The following is a 15,060-nucleotide window of genomic DNA, read 5'->3' as shown; positions in this document are numbered from 1 at the left end:
CCTAGGTACTACATAGGTAGATCCCGACGGCCCGATGGACCCGCACTCAGTGCCTGCCCGGTCACCTAATTCCTGTGGGGAACCCTGAACGCCCAGAGCGATGGCCCACGGCATTTGTTATGACCACTACTTTTTTATCTCAGAGTTTGTTAGCCTTCTGATTATGGCGAGCAATAGGGTGTTGACATAAACTTCCAAGTTCTACACGTTGGCAACCCTTCACAACCTAGGCTTAATAGGACACGATTGCTTGTGGTGATTGATCTTTTTTTTTTTTTTTTTTCCTTGATGCTTTGGCTTCAGAATGAGCCGCCGTTCGTCACTTCTTTCGCTGCCGTCACTAACATCGTTGGTGGCTATGACATAGGGACACTAACACTAACACACAGTGAGCTTAGCATTGACAAATAGGGGAACACAATGCCAACCTCCATCAAACGCAAAAGTCTCACCATCGACGACGTACCTCTTTGTTCGCCTGCCGATATCTCAGCCCATAATGCAAATTACGATGCTGATCTGACCTGCTTCAACCACAAATTTACCGTCTCTCCAGCTGGAGCTCAAGCATGTTCACCAGGTCAAGCGATGGAGGCTCGAGCACTATGGCCATTCCAAGCTTCATCCAGACGAGAATGGAAAATATCATGGCTCGTGCCACTTGGTGTTTTGCTGCGGTTTTACGGTGTGACGTGGGTACCGTGGATTTACCACCAAAAGAAAAAGCAAAGTGCAATCGCTCAATTACTAGTACACTAGCGGCCGGGACAAGAGAATTCCGACACCATCGTGTTGGAGTTGATGGCAGGATCGGCGTTTCCCCCTCCTCCAAGAACAAAGAACCGAGGCATGCGAAAGCGGGCCGGTGACACTGCAACGAAGGAATCCCGATGAGGGAATGCAATGACATGGATTGCGAGGGGTGCTCTGAAGCTTCCTGTTGGATCCTTCGGACTCCGATATATGTATGCGTTGTTACACGAGCATGATATATCATTCATCATATTTCCTCCCCTTGTTCCTACGATCGCTTGCTACCCGGCGTGCCGAGAATTACTGTACTTATCATAGCCTTTTTGGTCCAAAGGCGCATGCACTTGCTGTGTTCCCAAGCACGGCAGACTCGTGGCTCGTCGTATAAACTTGGGTCTTGTCTCCCGCGAGATAGCCACGTCGTCCGTCTCCCGCTTGTTCTGTTTCCCTGTTGCAAGTTCTGTCCTGTCGTTCCAATAGAACCCTAAAGGTGTGAATGAGTGGGTAGGGTTCTGAAATCTCAACCATCCATCCTCTTTCTCCTCTTGAAACAATTCATCCCACTTGATCACAGATCCTTTCCTCCCTCCGTTGAGTGACGTCACCATCCGGACACACCACAAGAATGGCATCCCACTCCTCAATCTCACTCGAAGACCCCGTCTTCTCCTACTCCCAATTTGCCTGCATCGGCAGCGGCTTCTCTGCCATCGCCCTCGGCGCCACCCTGCAGCGCTGGTACGGCATCACCGACATCCGCTTCTTCGAGAAGCAGTCCCAGCTCGGCGGCACCTGGCACATCAACCAGTACCCGGGCTGCGCATGCGACATACCCTCGGCGCTCTACTCGCTCTCGTTCGAGTGTAATCCCAACTGGACGCGCGTACTGCCCACCTACGCCGAGCTGTGGGAGTACATCAACGGCGTGGCGCGCAAGTATGACTTGGTCGACAAGATGACCTTCGGCGCCGCGGTGGAGCGCTGCGTCTGGATCGAGGACAAGGGAAGGTGGAGGATGTGGATTAGGCAGAAACAGACGGGCCAGGTGATTGTGCATGAGTGCCAGTTTTTATATGGTGCTGTTGGATTCTTTGATCAGCCACGAGAGTTGGAGATCCCAGGGGCGGAAAGATTCCAAGGACCCATGTTTCACTCGGCGAGATGGCGGCATGATGTCGATCTGACGGGGAAAAGGGTGGTGGTGTTCGGCAACGGATGCACGGGGTCGCAAATCGTGCCGGCCATCGTGGACAAAACAACGAGCTTGACGCAGGTGGTGCGGTCCAAGCATTGGGTGTATCCGCCCATCGACGAGAAGGTGCCGCTCTGGCTAATGTTCACGTTGGCCAACGTCCCCGGCACGATGCAGCTCCAACGGTTCCTAATGTTCATCAAGATGGAGGTGGAATTCATTGGATTTTGGGACGGGAAATTTGCCAAGGCGTTCCGGAAGAAGAGGCAGAGGCAGGTGGAAGCCTACATGCGGGCGGTGGCACCGGAGAAGTATCATGACCTGTTGATCCCGGACTTTGAGGTCGGCTGTAAGAGGAGGATATTTGACTCTGGATACCTGAAGAGCCTGCACAACGAGCATTTGAGGCTGACAGATGAGCCGGTGGAGGAGATATTGCCGCATGGACTGAAAATGAAGAGCGGTGAAATCATTGAAGCCGATGTCATCGTGATGGCCAATGGCTTCAAGACGAATGAGTTCTTCCTCGACTGCGACATTGTCGGTCGTGGAGGAGAGACCATCCATGAACATTGGAAGTCGTTTGGCGGCGCTGAGGCGTACACCTGTGAAAGTCTCAGCGGATTTCCCAACTTTTTCCTGCTGGGAGGTAAGTTGTCCCTTCTGGACTCTTGAAAGTCTCGTCAGCAGTGCCTACATACTGACATGCCCCCCCTCCAGGCCCAAACGTAGCAACAGGCCACACCTCGTTCCTCATCGCCGTAGAAAACGCCATCAACTACTCGCTGCGAATTATCGAGCCGCTTCTTAAAGGCAAGGGAAGTGTGGCCGAAGTAAAGCGCAAAGCAGAAGAGAAGTACGTCCAATCGTTGCACCACGCCCTACAGGACACCGTTTTCTCCACCGGATGCAGTAGCTGGTATAATCGTACCGTGGACGGCAAAAAACCGTGGAACGCTTCGGCCTACCCGTGGTCCCAAGCCCACCACTGGTACTCGTGTTTGTTCCCGTCGTGGAAGGATTGGCGGCTTAGTGTAAGTCTTGTCTTGCAGTTGATGGACAGTTGAGAGATGACCCGGATGATTTGGCTGACAAATAACGACATGTGTTGGATACCTAACCACAGGGCCAAACGGAAAAGAACAAGATCGTCAAACAGAGTCACACTCTGACCCGACTGTTGACTCTCACGGCCTTTACTCTGGGGATGGTATTTTGGTCAAGGAGAAATCCTAACACGGTGCTGGCTTCGTTGCTCGCGCAACCTCGAACTATTTTGCCATGGCTAGCAGGAGCCGCGGTTAAGTCCGGCACTGAGGCTTTTGCGGTGATAAGGGGAACCTGGAGCTAAAAGCGTAGGGAGAAACGAGTTTGGAGGAACTTGAAGTGATGAACTGCAGTGGAAGCCCAGCTCCACTTGGTTGTATGACAAACACATCAGTGATAGGCCATTGGATTCATATCGCATCTTGCACCATACGATAATTCCAAGAATGAGCTAGAGAGTTGGAAAGTTCTCCTCGCGGTGGAACATGACTTTCTGTCGGTCCGGCCAGTCACGCTATGGAATGATAAAACCGCAAAGAACAGCCCAAAAAGCACCTTCTCATGCGATCCCCGCTCTACCCTACGCACTGCCAAGTGGAAGCAACTCAATGCAGACAGATACCGATGGATCAGATGGACTGCATCAATCAACCGAACCTTTGCTTGCATATCAACGCACAGCTACCTGACTTTCTGTACATGCTGAATTCGAACCTGCGCACCTCGACTTCCACATATCACATGCTACTTAACCACCCTGTGCCACGACCCATCTCGATCCATCACGTCGTACATTTTCCCATTATTCGAGGTTTTCATGCTTCTCCGCCATCTCCTTCATCGTATCAACCAAGTCCCTCGCCTCCTCATATCCCTCCGGCGACCGCGTGATGCCGTAGGAACGCATGAAGCCATGTGTTCCTCCCCAGGGTTTCATGTATTCGTAGTTGGATATAGAAGCACCACGCTCATTATTGTCATCATTATCATTACGGTTCTCGTCCTCTTGGCTGGAATTGGAGCTTCCGTTGTAGTTAGGGTGATCATCGTCGCCGCCTTCACTGTTACTGGATATATGGCCTGGTGTTAGTGGCAGAAGGTGACGGAGGCTTGGTCTGGAAATGTGAAAGGGGTTATACAGGGACGAGGGTTGTAAAGGTACCAACTTACCCTTCAGCATCTCTGTAGTTGTTATCGTTGGCCTCCTCGACCTCCGCATATCCCGGTGTCTCCACTTCCACCTCGTCGACATACCCAGTCGTTCCTATGTCTTCTTCGCCGTAGCCGCCGCCGCCGCCTCCGTCTCCGTCGTCAGAATAGTCATCAAACGAGCCATCATCGTAGCCTCCGTCGTCGGCATAGTCATCATCCCAGCCGTCGCCAGACATTGTGGCAAAGGGATGCGCTCTCGATTATGACTTGGGGGGGGTGGCTGAGATCTGGGCAGGAAGTTTTGATGCAAGTATTTGTGGTTGATGAGGACAAAGTAGGTAGAGTGAATAGGATGGGCCAAGAATCCAAGTCTAAATACCCCTCCTCCACTCCTCATTTCGCACACATTGCACCTTCCCGGGCATTTGCATCTCTTGTATTTAACCGGGAAACATAAATTTCGCAACGAAGCAATCCCTGCAGAGAAAGTTCGACCGGTCAAAAAAGGACATGCCAAGCAGTACGTCCTATTCACTTCCTCCTCCCACCATCACCCTCCCTCTCCGCCGCCTCCCTCATCGTATCCACCAATTCATTTGCCTCTTGATATCCCTCCGGCGTCCGTTCGATCCCGTAAGAGTCCATGAACCCTCCAGTTCCTCCCCAAGGCTTGGAATATTCGTAATTGGACATTGAACCCGTACCGCGCTCCTGGTCCTCGTCCTCGTCCTCGTCCTCTCTGTTTATGTGACATGGCGTTAGTGGCAGGAAAAGGACTTGACGGTTCCTTTGCGGGTGGTAAGATGGCACTGTTTTGTGCAAATGGAGGTGCAAAGGAAGCTGATGAATCATGATGCTCATGTAGTTAGTACTCACCCTTCCGCCTCAGAGCCATTGTCATCGTCGATTTCCTCCACATATTCGGTTTGATTGACGTCCTCTTCCTCAACATTCTCCTCTTCTTGGTCTTCATCGTCGTCATCTTCATACGGATCGTCCTCATATTCCACGTCGTCGCTAGTATAGTCGTCATCCCAGTCGTCGTCAGACATAGTGGGTATAGTGAATCTGGTTTGGTAAAGTGATGCGAGGGCTGAGAGGTGAGGGATGTGCTCTCCGAGTTGATCTATCGTATGGCTGTATGTGAATAGCGATGATCGTATGGATGTAAATGGTTGTGGTTGATGAAGAAGAAAACAAGTGATGGGACAATACAAGTATCTCAGATTTTGAGTCGGGATTGTTGAACCATTCCTACGGTACGGAAGAGGTGGTCACGTGTGACGACAAAGTGTTGGTAACAGCGCTATTTGTTTGTTTGAAGGAAGACAAACCGAGAATAAACGGATGATGAATGCCCAGAGATATATAGAGGTATACCAGTCAGCTAAGTGGGGAATAATGGATCATGACGATTGACGTGCCAAGAAAGCCAAGAGATGGTGATGGCTTCAACTTGCTTACATGGATACCCCTCCTCGCTGTACGCATATTGTGCCTTCTTGGTGTCCCTAACCCGCCTACCATAAATTAGTTCATAGGATGAGAGACAAACATTATCGACGGCTGCAGTAAGCAGGGCGAGCAATCCTAAATAGGGAGGTATTCCGTCCATCCTAATGCATACGCTGCGAGAACTCAAGGTAAGCCGTACTTCCTTGTACACATTCACCAATGGCTGGGGTATAACACAAACACAACGGCCAACAAAATCATCAATAAAATCACTTTGATCTGCGAAACTAGAAAAGCCGGGTTTTCCCAAATCGGCACCAGCAAACTGCATATCTACAAATCCATCGTATTGCTTGCCGTTCTCCTGTTCAAAGGCATCAATCAATTCGGTAATTTCCCGCAATGTTAAGGTAGTAGTAGTTGGTGACGAGGGAACCCCAATGGTCGCTCTTCTTCCACCTCCTCCGCCTCCTTGAGAGCATCCTCATTGCCAGCAAATAGGTTCCTGTCTTGAATTCCTTCTCCTGGGAATGTTGTGGGTCAATGGCCACACGAAACGGTAACTGTGATGAGCCTCCCTCTCATGCCCTTATGCCCTTGGTTACTAGCTATATCCCAGGAACAAGGGCCACGTTCTATCTGTATCATAGAAAGAAATAGCAAGTCGGGCAAGGAGATCGATGGCCTTTCATTCCACAAGATGGATATATGGGACTGGAAGAACTTCCAGCTAGCCTCAAAGGCCGTGGTAGTTTGAACGCTGTGAGTCAATGTGTGGGTGCAGTCACCGCAGTAGATGCTCCACACTGATAAAGACCAATCCATCTGCCAATTCACCACATATGACACGGCATTCGTCTGCTGTGATGAAGTCAGTAAGGCCAGGGTACCGATATCCATCCCACTAGGAGCGCCTCACCGTCATTGGAGCGGAGGAACTCAACCACATCTTGATGGCTGAAGGACCGGCTGGTACACCCTCGCCTGCTCTACCGCGTCTGTTGCAGTGGTGTATGCTTCCCTTGTGTAAATACCGTTCTCACATTTTACTTCGGCCTATCTTCTTGACTTTTAGAGCCCATATATGCGGTAACGCTTACCAGGTCGTACTTGATGCGCTCTCCATTAATACGCTGGTCGGTATACGGTCTTTGCCAGCCGGAGCAGGCCGTGTATTGGATGTCGTGTTGACGGCACCCGCGATTTGCTCCTGATCGGCGAGCGTGTTAGCTAGGGTCGAGGGAGAGAAAAGCGGAAGAAAAACGAGTAGATGGAACGAGGGAGAAAAAGCACCCTCTAGATGAAAGACAGCGATGAAAGACAAAGAAAGATGAGCCGGAAGAAGGGAGCGACCCGCACCTGGAGTCGGAGTGATGGAAGGAGGATGCAGTTGGGCGTTCGGGGAGCGATGCCCGTTCTGGTGGCTCAGAAACCAGTTCTGAGGACGAGGATGTGGAACTTGTTCCAGATTGAGACGAAGTCCCACCCTAAGTACCAACAAGCCCAACCTAAATACCAGGAGAAGGCCAATGAGTAGAATGGTGCTGGTGGGCGCAAGTTTCCAAAAATAACCGGACGAAGATTCGATCGTCAAGTGCCAGCCAGACCTTGACACGCTGACCACCGCAGAGACCGCGCATACGGGAGTGAGAAACAAGCTCGGCATCGAGACCGAAGTTGGCGCAGTAAAACTCGATCTCCTTGCGGACAAGGCGACAGAATTAACCGGAAGCGAGAGCCTCCTTTATATCGACATCGGTAACCATCTTTTAGTAAGAAGCGAGAAGCTCGTTACGGGGCAACTAAGCGTTGTTAGCAGTTATTATAGGGACCCAACGCTCATTCTTCATACCAATATTCTTACCGAGGGCGAAAGAGCACTCGCACTCGTAGGAGTTCTTGAACTTTCTACGGCTGTGAATGCCAATGACACGACGGGCAGTGCCCTTGATCTTGAGACCTTGGCATGGCCTCCTCATCGGCCTGCAATGCCAGCAAAAAACATGTTCTTATCTTAACCTTTTGCCTGAGGAAGCAAAAGCCCCCGATGGAATGACGTACCGCTGGATGATTCCACCCATGTCTTCTTCCTTGGCCGGTGGTATGAACTCGTCCTCAAGGCTGGGATTCTACGGGTCTTGCCTGTCTGAAATCCGAAGTTGGGAGTTGACAAGGTTACTATCCATGCGTAGTCTCGGTGGTTCTCCCACGCGAGTAGGGCGGGTGGGCTGATCTGCTGGATACGGCAATGCTTTCTGTTGTAAGACTGTCAGACGAAGGCACGAGAGCAAATGTGATTGGGCACCGACACCCAGAGGAAGAATTTACCTCCTCCATTGTTGCAGGCAGGTAAGGAGCCTGAAAGCCTTGCACGAAGACAAGTGTAAGGAAACTCCTTTAAAATGAGGGTGACATAATAATTGGATAGGTTGTGCCATATAATTGAAGCCGCCATAGAGACCACCTGGTGGGTGGGGTCGTTTTGAAAATGCAGAACAATGACGCGGCAAAGATCAGGGTCCTCTGTCTCGTGACAGCGGATGGTATCGCGTATAAGGGAATGTCGCCTTGTGTCTGAAAATCAATGTGTTAGCCATTGAACTGGAGGCAATGGAATTGAAGACGTACTCTGCATCATTTTGATATATCCCCAAAAGAAATGATGGCTCCATAGCCATCAAGGGGATCAGTTAAAGAACAGTCATGGATATATTCATCCGGATCCGATGCTCTGGGAAGTGGCCGGTGGGTCATGTTGGAAGAGAACTGGTCGAGTAGTCGAAAGGAAGAGGTCGGGTGTATTTCGAGGATTCGAGGAAGAATCCCGTGGATCATGGAGACGGTGGGGGCAGAGGTCGATCACCAAAGTCTGACCATCTCTCTTGTTGCTAAGGCGTGGCCGACTGTCGAAGTAGGTATGGACTGTTGAGTGGTCCAATCCTCTTTGCTATGCGACGGAGAAACGCAGTGTTTGTCTGTCGTGAAAGAGGAGGAAAACAATCGCTGGTGAAGTAACCGGTGCAAAATATGAAAATACCAGGTGGATGATGGCAGATATCAAAAATGATGGCTAAATGGACTGATGAAGAGAAAAGTCAAAGAAGAACCATTCTGCAATTCTGCAAGGGGGGACCAATCTTTATACCTCAGTGCAGAAGAGCTGGTCTCCCATGAAAGCTTTCGTACCAGGAGTACTTGCATCGTCCCTGCCACTGCATGGAGTTTGTGGTTACCGGAGGACCGCAGCCTGCCTGAAATACTGCAGCTTCTTTCAGGGTATGAGCATCGACGATCCAAAACATGCCGAGTGATTTTCAAACCGAAAGGAGGCGCTACCGGTGCCGATATATGCTTTCCATGTTGCGTTACGGTTACTTGAAGGCAACTACGAGCAGTTCGGTCAGTGGCGCAAACCGTCCAGGTTGGTAGACCACAACCCAGGGCTCAGACAAGTGCAGCAGTAAAAGTTCAACTGGCTTGAAATGTAATGTGTTGATGCTTAAGTTCCCTCCACCTCCAAGTCCGCCTATCACTTTGTTGCTCAGTTGGTAGGGTAAGACGTGTCCTGCCGTTGATCTTACCACCACCCATGGTGTCTCGGGTAGTAGTTTGTAGCCTCGTTTCTTGCTGCAGCGGGATGGACCCGCGGAGAATTCGCCGTGGCCAAAGCTGAGTGATAGCTGCTGCCATATCCTTGAGCTTCTCGGTCTCTCAGTGCGTTCATGATAGTCCGCGACTCTTCATATCCACCGGGTTCGGGTTTCAAGCCATAGGAAGCCATGAAGTTGTGCCTTCCGCTCCACGCTCGCAAGTATTCATAGTCCGACCTGTGCCTTCCCCCGTGCCCATCGCGGTGGGATGTAGCTGAAGGTGAATAGTGGGTTTGGTGGCTGGGTTGGGTTTCGAGCCTGTGAATCGTCGACAACTGTTAGAGTGGTGTGGCTCCTTCTAAGCAAGCACTCCTGGCAACTAAGAAATTGGCAAGTTCGGATGTGTGAGTCCAACCTACCTATAAGCCGGTCTCGTCACAGAATTGTGATATTCGGCACTGTAATGTTGTTGATATTGTTCTCCGTGCTTCCATCTGCCAGAACCATGGTGGTTGCCATTGTATTGATAGCCGCTGCTTCTTGATGAAGGGTGTTGGCTGTAGGACCCGCCGTGGCTTTGGGGATCAACCATCATACCATTCGCTGCAAATGGTGGGTAGCCTGCGGAGCCACGAGGAGCAGAGGGAGTGTATTGCGATTGGGAGCGTGATGTAGGATAGTCATCGTGGTCTTGAACATAGCTGGGACCACCAGAAACCACTCCATAGTAAGGGACTTGATCGTCATCATTTTCGTAGCCATCATCCGAATGAGCGAGCTCAGCATAACCGGTGTGTTCCTCATGGTCACTGCCATCGACAGCGCTGCCCTGATCATGGTGATCTCCCAGCTCTTCAATAACGGCAAAACCCGCCGTCAACTCCTCCGCTACTGCATCCCCGCCAGAATCATGGTCGTCATGATCATGGGCTCCATGATGGTCGTATTCAGCGTGATCGTATTCGCCATAATCGTACCCTTCGTCGTCATACCCGCCACCGTAGTCATCATAGTCATCATAGTCGTCGTAGTCGTCGTAGTCGTAGTCATCGTCGTAGTCGGACATGTTGCAAAAGCAGGAACGGAAAGCTGTGCGGGAGAATGGAACTAATTGGGCAAATGGAAAGGGAAGGGTCACCTGCAGTAGGTGGAAAGAGTGGGAGGAAGGCCAAAGGACTGAAATCCGGACGGCGGTTCCATTGTAAATGTAAGAAAGTATGTTGACGGAAGAAAAAAAGTACTTGACCCCCTCAAGAACAGCCAGCCGGAGAGGGGAAGGCACATGCAAACGCGAAGAGGGGAAGTTCCCGTTGATGAAGGATGGAAAGTGGATCATCACCGGGCCTCCTGCAGCAGAAAGTGGGCCCATATCAAACAACTGGACGGCGCGATAAGCCCACTGTAGCTTCAGCGCTAATCGCGATGCCCGTGTCCTTCCTGGCTGTTGGGTCCAGGATTTCCACTTCACTCAAGGAATAAGAAGAGAATAATCATATAATCCTTTTGCAGTTGGGATACCTACAGAAAATCACCTGGAAGTAAGACAAGTTAGAACGCTACTGAACGTTGGGCATCATGCCGAATGAGCGAGTGTTCTCGGGGACTCCGTATTGCCCGTTTGACCATAAGCACCAAGTACATGGGGCAGACGGGGTGTGTTATCTTGGTACTTTCAGCGCTGGACATTTCTTCCGTTCGAGCGTCTTACAGTCCCATTCACATAGAAAACAACCTTCAGATGCAGTCAAAAGTCGCTTGTCACGAGGCATGTAAAATTGAAGTTCTTATTTCAAAACTAACTCTGAGCACCACTCTCGCAATGCCTTACACAAGTAACCTTTCCTTGAGCTCTATTGAATATGCTGGCAGCGTCTTGAAGAGTATTCCAAGATCTTCTTGTAGCCCTGATAACGAACGACATGCTTCCTTGTTTTTGTTCATTTCCATGACAAGACCATAAATTCGCCGATGTTGCCGAATCCTTACTTTAGGTCAAAGCTTAACATCTGCTCCCACTGCTTGGAGTTGAGGTTGCCTGTTGTCCGCTCGCTGACCTTCACTAGCTCGGCAACTAAGCCGTAGATGGTGGGCTAGGTGTTCGCGTGAGCGAGAAAAAAATGTTGACCCGGCGGGATCTATTGTTCTTCGGGAACCGGAACGATTGTAACGGGAGGCTCGTCCTTCAGTGTGTCGGCGCCACTCCCAGGTGCGGTAGCGTACGGACCGACGTAGAGGCCACTGTTCAAAGTCATATAGGCGTTAACGACAAGCTGAGATTGTTAATCCTTAAGGGGATGATAATCATGAAACATACCTCAAGGTCCTGTCCTTGACAGTCTGGGACTCAAAATCGAGGACATCCTTGTGTAGTACGTTGCAAGCGCGTGTGGCGCCCCAATATGGTCCATCCGGCCTGTCGCGCAATGGCATATCTTCCATAGGAACGGATCCACACAGGTGGCCTGTTATCTCCTTCTCGAATTCGGGCATGGTCTTCAAGGCCTCGATGATGACCCGATACGTATTGGCGGCCGGAACTCCACCGGTTCCGAGGAGTAGGTCCAACCAGTCGCGACGTTTCCAAAGGCCAACGATCTCGACGGGAACACAGGGCCCCATCCAGGTGCCTGCAAAGTTCCTCCGAGCGCATCTGTAGCGGGCATACCAGCTTTTGCTCCATGCCTCTTCGAAGAGGCGTTCAATGTCGGTATTGCCGGCCTGGGAACTCATTTTTCGGCGCACTTGGTTCGAAAGTCTGGTGGAGACAGATTGATTAGGCTAGAATTTACCAGGCATGCCGCCATGAAGGAGAAAGTGTCCGGAACCGAGCAAAGAAAGAGGAAGAGGCCTTACCAATGTTCTCAGTCTTATAGCCGCGTCAAATGTGTGGAACTGTCTTTGGATATGCGTCGATGCTTGGAGAAGATGCGATCAGCTGGGTGTTGATGGGGAAGAAAAGTGCTGAGGGTTCGGTACAAGAAGGGAATATGAGAGGGAAAGAGCGGAACGGTTGTTGCGGTGGCGAGGAGACACTTGACGCTCTTTCTTTGTCGGAATTAGACAGTAGTCGCGAGTGGCAGGTGCAATGACAGCGAAACACACTCAGTGGATATTCATGACGTTTTGGCTTCTGAAGAAGAGGAAAAATTACCCGGTGTTTCCACGATAGTTCAGTACGATTAGGAGGTCAAAGTATCGTGGGCTGGCGAACATGACTGATAGTTTATGTCTGTGACAACTAATGCAACGCCCATACACTGTCATGCGCACAATGCATATCTCAGCAATAAAAGTGTCGCTCAACTTATTTGTCATTGCATTGCATGGCGCAGCACAGGTACGCTCGCACAGGTGCAGAGAGATCTCGTGGGCTCTACATACACACAAGCCGTACCTATGCTGAAATGTCAGGAGCCCAAAGGGGGCTGGGGCTCGCCTTGTGCCAATTTGTCGAGTCTCTGCGGTAACTGCATTGAGTTGAGACCATGGCAAGCGCAGCTGCCTACAATTCCCTGTACTCCTCAGTGTCGAAGATTGTGTCTTGATCCTTATAATCACCAGACGAGTGTGAGCGCGTGAATCCGTCCAGCGCACGCCCAAGGCATGTCCATCGACCCGCCCGCAGAGGTAGTTGGCAGCCTCTCTCGGATTCGGACATGCGGTGTAGGCGCTCAACGATGACAGATACCAGACCTCTATGTTGCATCCATTTCAGGTGATCTTGGTTTTATCCAAGCACCAAGGTACTCCTCGGCGTGATTCTTCAACGTTCCATGACGCTTGTGCAGCGACAAGGCAGAGCGAGCCCAGCAGTTTTCCTCCGCCTCGTCTCTGAACCTGCGGCTGTCCGCTGGGTGACAATAACTTGTCTTCTCTCCTGTCCCACCGCCATGAGGTCGTTCAGCGTGATCCAGGGTATGATGGAATTCACGCGTCCCTCATATCGTGAAAGCTTCGCATCGAGCGCGTGGATGGCATCGAGGCCGTGAGTAGGTAGCTTAATGATTACTCGATGGGTCTTGTAACTTAGTTGGTCGGCCTCAACATGATTGGTAGACGGTGAACAAAAACCTCTCCTATGGTGTGGCATTGTTGGATATGTTCAAGGTAGAAGTACATCTTTTTTAGCACACCATCCGATGAAGGTCCATTCTGGCGGTCAGGCTCCCCGTCATCAAGTTCGGCAATGGACGGTAATGCCAGCTCATCAAGATGAGCAGTCATGGTGGGCCTCCCGTAGGTCCTGCTGACAGTCCTGTTGCAGAAGTAGTCCGCGGTTAGTCCTTTACCCACAACCAATTTTACCATGGATAGTAATAACTTACAAGTCCAAAATGACATAGCCATGCCATATTCTCCTCCGTATCCCATTCTCCAGATCGGACTGGACTGGATAATACGAGTCGACTAACTCGCCTCTGTGTTGAGCCCGAGCCCCTGAGCAAGTCGGTATGCCACACCAACAGAGTCCCAACATCTTTGAGGAAAGAGTGTACCCAACAAGAAGACGGTCATAAGTAATAGGGCCTGGACAATCAAATGTTGTGGAGGTCAAGCAGATCGAGATTGGCGAAGGCCTTTGCACGGTCAAAATAAGTCTAGCATCGAGGCCTTGGCATCGGGATTGAGATCAGAGAACTGGCAACCTAAAGCGAAGATAGTGTAGCCTCTCAAGGTAGCACTGGAGGAGGCGGCCAGCCAGAGCCCGCGGAGGTAGAATTGTAACTCGCAAAGTGTGGTATGGACATCAATATCTGGAAGACGGCGACTTTTTTCTTTTTTTTTTCTTTTTTTTTTTTTTTTTTTTTTTTTTTTTTTTTTTTTTTTGACGACCTAAGTTACTGGCTTCCTTCAAAAGGAGGCAGCCAAGGAACTGCCATAACAATCGTCGGTGGCGTCAATTGCTTGCCGGCATCTTGTTCGGTAGAGATGACTCCCATGGCTGATATTACGCTAGAAAGTTCAGATGCTCCGTTGAGCCGTTTGGCCGGTGAGAAAACGGGCATGTGGCGTGGAGGTGATGGTGGCAGCGGTGGTAGTGGAATGGCTGCTGGACCCGGACCCAGACTCGGTGCTCGGTGATCATGCCTGTGACTGGGATCGGGATCATTCTGAGACGGAGAGATTATTGGACTTTGGCGTGGGAATCCGGATGAGTGCAACAATCATCGACTGTTTAAGACAAAGAGAGATGTCCGCCAGAGTCTCCAACTGCCCGACCTGGACCACCTGCAGTGAGTAGCGCATCCCGCGCGGTGCCGGTGTGGGGCTGGATGTTATCGGGGGAGTTGGGCTCCCCGCTCTCCACATAGAGGCGCTCAAGTTAACGGTTCATTTCATGAAGGAGTTTGAGATATGCATAATTACTACACCTCTGTAATTCCGTTACGCCCTCTGATCATGTTTTCGGTGACAGGGACGGAGGTCGAGGTCAAAACTCGGGTCCCCGGGGTACGTCGGGAAGGTGCCATGAGGTGAAGTCAAAAGTGGATCCTGCCAAGATGCCCGCCAGGCCACGGATCTACACCCGGAACCAATAAAATGAACGGCTTGAGCCTAACATTGGGTAATTAGCTCCCCAACCAACTTATGATATCAGTCAACAAAATCGTCCCTCTTTAGCAACTTCCGTTCTTTCATCTTTGCCGACGCCGAGTCGTATGTCACGGTGTGATCTAAGAAGCGCGAGGTGCGCCCGCTGCCGCTACAGGTCGTGCACAGTCTAGATGAGATATCACTCTCGATGCTGTTTTTCGCTGCAGTAGCACAGTCGGGTTCCCAACTTGCTTCCTCCATCAACCACTACTTGTCCGTCTTGGTCGCACATAGCGAGAGAGACAGTTCAGGTCATCGATTCATGACACGACCTAC

General features: G+C 50.8%; 7 protein-coding genes across 7 annotated transcripts; 1 reads left to right on the top strand and 6 right to left on the bottom strand.

Moving 5' to 3' along the window:
* The first annotated feature begins 1,053 nt into the window (after positions 1-1,053).
* B0T23DRAFT_390620 (uncharacterized protein) lies at positions 1,054-3,750 on the top strand. Its single transcript, XM_062837888.1, has 3 exons — positions 1,054-2,594; positions 2,666-2,979; positions 3,072-3,750. The coding sequence occupies exons 1-3, from the start codon at positions 1,379-1,381 to the stop codon at positions 3,294-3,296; spliced, it is 1,755 nt and encodes a 584-aa protein (XP_062688462.1). The 5' UTR covers positions 1,054-1,378; the 3' UTR covers positions 3,297-3,750.
* Positions 3,751-3,794: 44 nt separating this feature from the next.
* B0T23DRAFT_433140 (uncharacterized protein) lies at positions 3,795-4,380 on the bottom strand (the record flags this gene model as incomplete). Its single annotated transcript, XM_062840416.1, has 2 exons — positions 3,795-4,059; positions 4,163-4,380. 2 exons carry the CDS (start codon positions 4,378-4,380, stop codon positions 3,795-3,797), a joined length of 483 nt encoding a protein of 160 aa, XP_062688461.1.
* A 295-nt stretch (positions 4,381-4,675) lies between these two features.
* B0T23DRAFT_424041 (uncharacterized protein) lies at positions 4,676-5,449 on the bottom strand (the record flags this gene model as incomplete). Its single annotated transcript, XM_062839846.1, has 2 exons — positions 5,021-5,449; positions 4,676-4,883 (listed from the first exon to the last, which is right to left on the bottom strand). Exons 1-2 carry the CDS (start codon positions 5,194-5,196, stop codon positions 4,676-4,678), a joined length of 384 nt encoding a protein of 127 aa, XP_062688460.1. The 5' UTR covers positions 5,197-5,449.
* Positions 5,450-6,554: 1,105 nt separating this feature from the next.
* Positions 6,555-7,507, bottom strand: B0T23DRAFT_50312 (uncharacterized protein). Its single transcript, XM_062841377.1, has 2 exons — positions 7,452-7,507; positions 6,555-7,401 (listed from the first exon to the last, which is right to left on the bottom strand). The coding sequence occupies exon 2, from the start codon at positions 7,263-7,265 to the stop codon at positions 6,696-6,698; it is 570 nt and encodes a 189-aa protein (XP_062688459.1). The 5' UTR covers positions 7,266-7,401; positions 7,452-7,507; the 3' UTR covers positions 6,555-6,695.
* Positions 7,391-10,255, bottom strand: B0T23DRAFT_433138 (uncharacterized protein; the record flags this gene model as incomplete). The annotated part of the gene is made up of 5 exons (XM_062840414.1): positions 7,391-7,401; positions 7,464-7,582; positions 7,661-7,720; positions 9,181-9,507; positions 9,609-10,255. 5 exons carry the CDS (start codon positions 10,253-10,255, stop codon positions 7,391-7,393), a joined length of 1,164 nt encoding a protein of 387 aa, XP_062688458.1.
* A 1,069-nt stretch (positions 10,256-11,324) lies between these two features.
* Positions 11,325-11,919, bottom strand: B0T23DRAFT_400123 (uncharacterized protein; the record flags this gene model as incomplete). Its single annotated transcript, XM_062838467.1, has 2 exons — positions 11,325-11,427; positions 11,504-11,919. The coding sequence occupies 2 exons, from the start codon at positions 11,917-11,919 to the stop codon at positions 11,325-11,327; spliced, it is 519 nt and encodes a 172-aa protein (XP_062688457.1).
* Positions 11,920-13,196: 1,277 nt separating this feature from the next.
* On the bottom strand, positions 13,197-13,762 carry B0T23DRAFT_50239 (uncharacterized protein). Its single transcript, XM_062841376.1, has 2 exons — positions 13,515-13,762; positions 13,197-13,444 (listed from the first exon to the last, which is right to left on the bottom strand). Exons 1-2 carry the CDS (start codon positions 13,664-13,666, stop codon positions 13,216-13,218), a joined length of 381 nt encoding a protein of 126 aa, XP_062688456.1. The 5' UTR covers positions 13,667-13,762; the 3' UTR covers positions 13,197-13,215.
* Between the last annotated feature and the right edge of the window lie 1,298 nt (positions 13,763-15,060).

The sequence above is a fragment of the Neurospora hispaniola genome, assembly GCF_033458365.1.
Source record: "Neurospora hispaniola strain FGSC 10403 chromosome Unknown B0T23scaffold_10, whole genome shotgun sequence".
Classification (NCBI taxonomy): Eukaryota; Fungi; Ascomycota; class Sordariomycetes; order Sordariales; family Sordariaceae; genus Neurospora; species Neurospora hispaniola.
Note: the sequence above shows the minus strand (reverse complement) of the source record. Positions and strands in the feature narration are given on the sequence as shown.

Excerpts from the sequence above, each read along its gene's own strand:
- B0T23DRAFT_50312 (XM_062841377.1), bottom strand. The coding sequence starts at position 7,265 with ATGCCGAGCTTGTTTCTCACTCCCGTATGCGCGGTCTCTGCGGTGGTC.
- B0T23DRAFT_390620 (XM_062837888.1), top strand. The coding sequence starts at position 1,379 with ATGGCATCCCACTCCTCAATCTCACTCGAAGACCCCGTCTTCTCCTAC. Across the intron at positions 2,595-2,665 it reads CAACTTTTTCCTGCTGGGAG|GCCCAAACGTAGCAACAGGC; the intron begins GTAAGTTGTCCC and ends CCCCCCCTCCAG. Across the intron at positions 2,980-3,071 it reads GGAAGGATTGGCGGCTTAGT|GGCCAAACGGAAAAGAACAA; the intron begins GTAAGTCTTGTC and ends ACCTAACCACAG.
- B0T23DRAFT_50239 (XM_062841376.1), bottom strand. The coding sequence starts at position 13,666 with ATGTTGGGACTCTGTTGGTGTGGCATACCGACTTGCTCAGGGGCTCGG. Across the intron at positions 13,445-13,514 it reads GGCTATGTCATTTTGGACTT|GACTGTCAGCAGGACCTACG; the intron begins GTAAGTTATTAC and ends CTTCTGCAACAG.